We start from the raw sequence: 7,025 nt of genomic DNA, 5'->3' as shown, positions 1-7,025 counted from the left end.
GATTTCGTAGACATGAATCTATCATTTAAAGATGTTCAAATTAAGTTTGGGGTTTTTCTTTAAAAAGGGATAAATTTAATTAGATAGCTAATCGCATCTAAATAAAAAAGATTAGTAGTGACTCTTAAAATCTATGTTTAATGATAAGTTTATGAATCTATACGTTATGACAATTTTTAATTTTAATAATCAAAATTTAATTAATAACATCTTCAAAAATTAAAAAAATAAGCTCATTCACGTAGGAAACTAAAATGTTTGTGTTGAAAAAAAGGGAAGAGTTACCAACACAGATTGATTGAATTGGTAAAATTTAAATATTTTGCTTGTAAGTAATAGGTTCGAATCTCACTACCAGCAATCTCTTTTGATGGATAATCTACAAATCTAATATACCTCCTCTTTAAGGCTTGTAGTTTACTCTGATCTTAGAACCGGGAAGCCTCCACTTACCCTAAATTTTTATGCACCAAAAAATAGAAAGTAAATCTACTTATTTCTTTAGTTTTTTACTTGGTTCATGATGCATTGCTTATTTTTCTATTTAACAGCAATTAGAAGCTCTAGGTTCTCCACACTAACAATGGCTTCAACATTGAATTTAGCACTGTTCTTCTCCGTCTTCTCCTTCTTTCTATCCCCAATCAGCTCTAAGCCCCACCCACTAGACTCCCTCACTCCATCCGAGCTCCTCATGGTTCGAGCCATCGTGAACCATTCCTACCCTAGCTCGAACCACAAGTTAACCTTCCAGTATGTAGGCTTAGAGGAGCCAGAGAAACCAGTTGTAAAATCATGGCTGTCAAAACCCACCACCAAACCCCCACCTCGCCAAGCTTTGGTCTTCATCAGGCTCAACCAACAAACTCGTGAACTTATAGTAGATTTGTCAAAACGTTCCATCATTTCTGAGAAAGTCTACAATGGATTTGGCTACCCTTTACTCACTATTGAGGAACAAGAAGCTGCAGCCGATTTGGCACTCAAACATGAACCATTTTTAGCCTCAATTAGGAAAAGAGGTCTTAATGAATCTGAAGTTGTTTGCTTTACTCAAACAATTGGTTGGTATGGAGAAGAGAAGACCAAAACAGAGCTGAAAGTCTCATGCTACTATTTGAACGGGACTGTTAATATGTATTTGAGACCAATAGAAGGGATATTGATGGTTGTCAATCTTGAAGAAATGAAGATATCTGAATACATTGACAGAGCTTTGGCTTCATTGCCGAAAGCTGAGGAAACTGAGTATCGAGCATCCAAGCTAACACCACCGTCCGGTCCACGTTTCAACGCTGCTCCGCCCACACTACCGGGCCAAACAGGGTTCAAATACATATTATTGTCTTTTATTTGTTTTTATTTCTAATAACCGATATTTTAAAATTTATATGCAATAAAATTTTTAGAATAATTTTCATTTTTGAAATTAATAAATAAATTTAAAATTATTAAAATTATTTTTATGTAAAATAATTATTTTTAATAAATAATTAAAAAGTAATGAATACGATAATAATATATCAAATAATTGATTTTTTTAAAAAATTGATACTGATATATTTACATAAATTTAATCTTCACATAGTTATATTCAATTATTTATTATTTTTCTATACTTATTTATATGATAATTTTTATATCAAAATAACAATTATTGCTTAAAAAGATAATAATACATTTATCATATAAAAATAGCAATGGAATTTTTTGTCATTAAAACTTTTGTACTTGATCAGCTGGGCAAACAGGAAGTTCCACATCGGATTTGATGCTTGAGTTGGTCCACTAATCTCTCTGGCTTCCATCTACGATGCTGAAATGAAAAAATACCGTCAAGTGATGTATAGATCATTCGTCTCCGAGCTATTCGTTCCGTACCAGGCTCCAACCGAGGAATGGTACCACATAACATTTTTCGACTGTGGCGAATTCGGGATCGGTATCTATGCCGTTTCATTGGAACCCCTCAACGGTTGTCCATCCAATGCTGTTTTCATCGATGGTTACTACGCAGGCCAAGATGGCAAACCTGTCAAAGTGTCAAATGTAATCTGCATATTTGAAAGACATCCAGGCCATGTCATGTGGTGACATACTGAGTCTGAGCTTCGAGATCAAGAGGTTTATAATTCTTAATGATTCTTTTTTTTAGTGATTTTTTTTTTTTCTGTTGAAAATTGACTTAACGTTAATAATTTTGATGTGTGCAGATCAGAGAGGTGAGACCCGAGATTAGCCTTGTGGTGAGAATGGTTACAACTGTGGGCAACTATGATTATATCCCTGATTGGGAATTCAAGCCAAGTGGGTCCATCAAATTTGAGGTATGATTTTTTTTCACCTATAACTTTTTTTTTTTATATAAATGAGTTTGTAAGATGAAAATAAAAAAAAAAAATGCAGATGTTAAGATTTAAAATTTAAAATTATTAAATATTATTTTTAAAATAATTTCATAAATAAATTGAGGTAAACTTCATGTTCTACTTTTAACTTGTTAATACAATGAACGCTTGTCCATGCTAGAGTTTTGATAATTTGGCCAGTCAGGGTCTGATATAAGTTTTCGTTATGATCTAGGCATAAATAAGATCAAGTTGATAAAATATATACTGAAACATTAAAAACGAATCTTTTTTTTTTTTTGTATGCTTGATAAATGAAAATGAAAATGAAAAAACAAATGAAGTTGATTGATTACTGCCACTACATGGCTTGGCTTCTTGACCTATTCGGAAAGAGTAGTACATATCTGGTTCAGTGGTCCAATGATCCATTGCAGCTAGGGCTTCCTCGCCCACGAAGAGCTATAGATAGATTTTGTTGTGCCAAAAAAAGAAATATTATCTCTTCTTCGAGGGTTCCCTCTATCTTTATATATCAATGGAGGATAAATAAACACTTTTTTTTATTTTAATTAATTTAGTCCTATCCTATCTGTTTGGCCTTTTTATAGGTGGCAAACACATTGTTTATGTTTTAACATCAAAATCGTCTAGTTTAATTCCTACTTTAATTTAATTAATTTATACAGTTATTATATAATATTTAATAAATTTAAGATTAAAATTTTAATATTTATAATTTTTTTATTTTCAACAATTTTTTTTAAAAAAAATTAGATAATCTAGAACTCCGTTTGATAATAATAAAAAAATAATTTATTGATTAAACTGAAAATATTATATATTTTTTCTGAATCTCTATAATTAAATTAAAAAAATTTACATTCTTCCCCATTTTCATTGTCATAACCAACATAACATAACTGCTGTTATCTTTTTTAATTCCATATTCGAATTCCTTCCACGTACCTAAAAGAAAATACCCAAAAGTTTCTATCTGCTCTCTTCCACAGGTTGGGCTAACAGGAGTGCTAGAAGTGATGGCTGTGCCATATACCCACATTGATCAAATAAAAGAGGAAGTCTATGGTACATTAATAGCAGACAATAACATTGCTATACACCACGATCATTTCCTTACATACCATCTTGATCTTGATATTGATGGTGATTCCAATTCCCTTGTCAAGACTAATTTGGTCACCAAACGAGTCAGAGACAAGAACATGCCAAGAAAAAGTTATTGGACAGTTGAACATGAAATAGCCAAGACTGAAGCAGATGCAAGGATTAAACTTGGGTTGAATCCAGCAGAGTTCGTAGTGGTGAATCCAAACAGGAGATCTAAACCTGGAAACAAGGTTGGGTATCGTTGACTTCCAGGACCAGCAGTAGGGCCACTCCTAGCTGCAGATGACTACCCACAAATCCGAGCTGCCTTCACAAACTATAATGTGAGGGTAACTCCATATAACAAGTCTGAGAAATGGGCTGGAGGGCGATATGTTGATCAGAGTCGTGGAGATGATACTTTAGCAGTGTGGACCAACAGGAATAGGAGAATTGAGAACAAGGATATAGTGTTATGGTACACGTTGGGGTTTCACCATGTCCCTTGCCAGGAAGATTTTCCAGTGATGCCAACTTTGAGTGGTGGATTTGAGCTCAGACCAACTAATTTCTTTGAGTATAGTCCTGTGCTGAAAACCAAACCTCCTGACCATTTAAGCTGGCCTAATTGCACCGCATGATATGGGGCTGTCCTTTGGAAACATGGCTACTTCTTTGGGAATATAATGCCCATCCTATTTTCAGTAATAAAACAGAGTCAATAGCACTCTTACTCCTTAAACTTTAAGTTAAATTTTTTTTTAGTATTTAATTTTTAAAAATTTTTAATTAAATTTTTAATTGCCTAAAATTATCTTAATTTAATCATTTCATTTATGAAATCGTTTAAATTAATGGTAAATACCAATAGACGTCAGGTAGATAATTCAGTTTTTACAGACATAGGATTCTCATGTGGTAAATGAAGGAACCGAAATATAATTTTACTTAAAATTTAAAGATAAAAAATGTAACTATCTCAATTTTTAATCCATAAAAAATTAGATTTAAAATAATTTTTATATTTTTTATTGCACTATAATTTATTAGTTAAGTTTTTTTTTTGTCAAAAATAGATATTCAAAAATTAAAATTAAGTGATTTTTTTGTAAAAATTCATTTCATTTGAAAATAAAAATATTTTATATTAAAAAATATTATTTTAATAATAAATCATAATAGAAAATGTTATTTTCTATCTAAAAAAATTTATTTTCTATTAAAATATTAAATATTTTTTGTTTTCCTTTTCTAATATATTTTATCAAGAAGCAAAAAGGGACAAAAAAGAAAAATAAAAATAGTTAAAGAAAAAAAGATTTTTTTACATTTCATATATATTTTATAAAATATTATAATTTATTCTTTTAACTTTTATTATGATATTATTTATCAATAAAATATTATTTAGTAGAATGTATATTTTCAAATAAAACAAAAATATTAAGTAAAAATTTTCATATCATTTTAAAAAAATAAAATAAAAAATTTCTATATCAGCTTTAAAAATTAAAAAAATATTCATATCATTTTCAAATATTAAGTAAAAATTTTAATATCATTTTTAAAAAATAAATTTATTAATCTATTCCAAAATCTATTTTTTTTAAAAAATTATTTTGAATATATACTTTTGATTAAGAAATTTATGTTTATATAAATAAAAATATATTATTTTCAGTAACTCGTTTTATTCTCCTTACCTGATCAGAGGCGGTAAAAGCCATTTTGATTATTTTTTAATTTTGTATTAATATAAACTTTTAATAAGAATACAATCAAAATAATTTTTTAGTAGGAAAAATATTATGAATACATTAATAAATAAAATTTTTAAATTGATTTGAAAACTTTTAGTTAATATTTTGAAAATATATGAAATTTTTTATTTAAAATTTTAAATTGACATATAAATTTCAAATTAATTTTTTAAAAAGATATGGAATTCTTTGATCAAAAGGATTTTGAAATTTTTAATTTAATTTTAATTTTTGAAAATCTATTTTTTGTTAAAAAAATATTTAACTAATAAAATATATTATAATATTATATAAAAAATATATGAAATATTAAAAAATTTGAAATAGTAGCATCCTTGATTCCTAAATTTTAAGTGAAATTCTATTTTGATCCCTTTATCTGCCATGTAAAATAAAAATTACGCCATTCACATGTTGTTATATGGTATTCATCATCAATTTAGACAGTCCATAGACGGAAGGGTCAAAATTAGATAATTCTGGACAATTGGATATCCAATTAAAACTTTTTAAACAATATTCATCACAATAGAATTTAACTCAAAATTTAAAAACTACGAGTGCTATTTACCTTTGGTGATAAATTTAAGAGTAAATAACACTTGTAGTATCTAAATTTTGAGTCAAATTCTATTTTGGTTTCTAATCTTTAAAAAATTCTAATCAAATCCTAAATTGCCTAAAATTTTCCTGTTTTGATCCCTCTGTTTATGGAACTGTCTAAATTGATAGTAAATATCAATTGGCACCACATCAATAGTGTCAACTAGCTAACATGGTAAATTGAGGGATCAAATAAAATTTTACTCAAAGTTTAGGAACATATGATCCTATAATCTTGAATTTTTTATATATTCTATAAAATATTAAATTTAAAATAATATTTTTATAATAATATAACATATTACTTAAATATTTTTGTGTTTTTAATATAAAATAGACTTCTAAAATTAAAATTAAGCTAAAATTTCAAAGTCCTTTTTAAAAAATTTCATATCATTTTAAAAACAAATAATTCTAATTTTTATTAAAAATATTATTTTATACATAAATAATAATGAAAAATATTAATTTCTACCCAAAATATCTATTTTTATTAAAAATATTAAATATCATTTTCTTTTTTCTTTTTCAAGCATATTAGTAAAATATATTTTCTAAAAAAATAAAAAAATTAAAAAAAACAAAGTAATAACCAAAAAATTTTATTTTTAATATTTAAAATATAATTTATAAAATATTGTAATTTAAAATCTAAACCCTAAACCCTAAAAAAATTTAAAATTAAGTTAAAAATAGAAAATCCTATTAAAAATTTTCGTATTATTTTAAAAAATTAAGTAAAAAATTTCACATCATTTTAAAAGAATAGACTTATTAATCTGTTTACAAATTTATTTTCTATCCTAAAAATTTTATTTTGAATCTATTTTCTATTAAAAATTTGTATTAATATAAAATAAAAGTATTATTTTCAATAACTCGAATTTTCCTACGTAGTGTTATGGACTTTTCTAATTGTCTATTTTTTTAAAATTTTTATAAATATAATATTTTAATAAAAAGTAGATTCACAGTAAATTTTTTCAATAGAAAAAATTATGAATCGATTAATATATCTATTTTTTAAAATGATGTAGAAATTTTTACTTAATATTTTAAAAAGAGATGGAGTTTTTAATTTGATTTTTTAAAATCGATATAGATATTTTTACTTAATTTTTTAAAATGGTATGAAAATTGTTTTCAAAGGGATTTGGAAAATTTTACGTTAATTTTAATTTGTGAAAATATATTTTCTATTAAT

At 26.3% G+C, this 7,025-nt stretch overlaps 1 protein-coding gene and 1 pseudogene across 2 annotated transcripts; both read left to right on the top strand.

Annotated features, from left to right (window-relative positions):
- The first annotated feature begins 441 nt into the window (after positions 1–441).
- Positions 442–1,878, top strand: LOC149510873 (amine oxidase [copper-containing] alpha 3, peroxisomal-like). The gene is made up of 2 exons (XM_089756701.1): positions 442–1,326; positions 1,740–1,878. Exons 1-2 carry the CDS (start codon positions 521–523, stop codon positions 1,777–1,779), a joined length of 846 nt encoding a protein of 281 aa, XP_089612827.1. The 5' UTR covers positions 442–520; the 3' UTR covers positions 1,780–1,878.
- A 107-nt stretch (positions 1,879–1,985) lies between these two features.
- LOC111279877 (amine oxidase [copper-containing] alpha 2, peroxisomal-like) lies at positions 1,986–4,200 on the top strand (annotated as a pseudogene). Its single transcript, XR_016334843.1, has 3 exons — positions 1,986–2,124; positions 2,214–2,327; positions 3,362–4,200. The product of XR_016334843.1 is annotated as an amine oxidase [copper-containing] alpha 2, peroxisomal-like (transcript).
- Positions 4,201–7,025: the final 2,825 nt, after the last annotated feature.

Source organism: Durio zibethinus, chromosome 27 (assembly GCF_047325235.1).
Source record: "Durio zibethinus cultivar Kanyao isolate XHJ-2024 chromosome 27, ASM4732523v1, whole genome shotgun sequence".
NCBI classification, from domain to species: Eukaryota; Viridiplantae; Streptophyta; class Magnoliopsida; order Malvales; family Malvaceae; genus Durio; species Durio zibethinus.
Note: the sequence above shows the minus strand (reverse complement) of the source record. Positions and strands in the feature narration are given on the sequence as shown.

Bases quoted from the DNA above. Each gene is read 5' to 3' on its own strand.
- LOC149510873 (XM_089756701.1), top strand. From the start codon at position 521: ATGATGCATTGCTTATTTTTCTATTTAACAGCAATTAGAAGCTCTAGG. The intron at 1,327-1,739 runs GTTCAAATACAT...GTACTTGATCAG, and splicing joins ACACTACCGGGCCAAACAGG to CTGGGCAAACAGGAAGTTCC.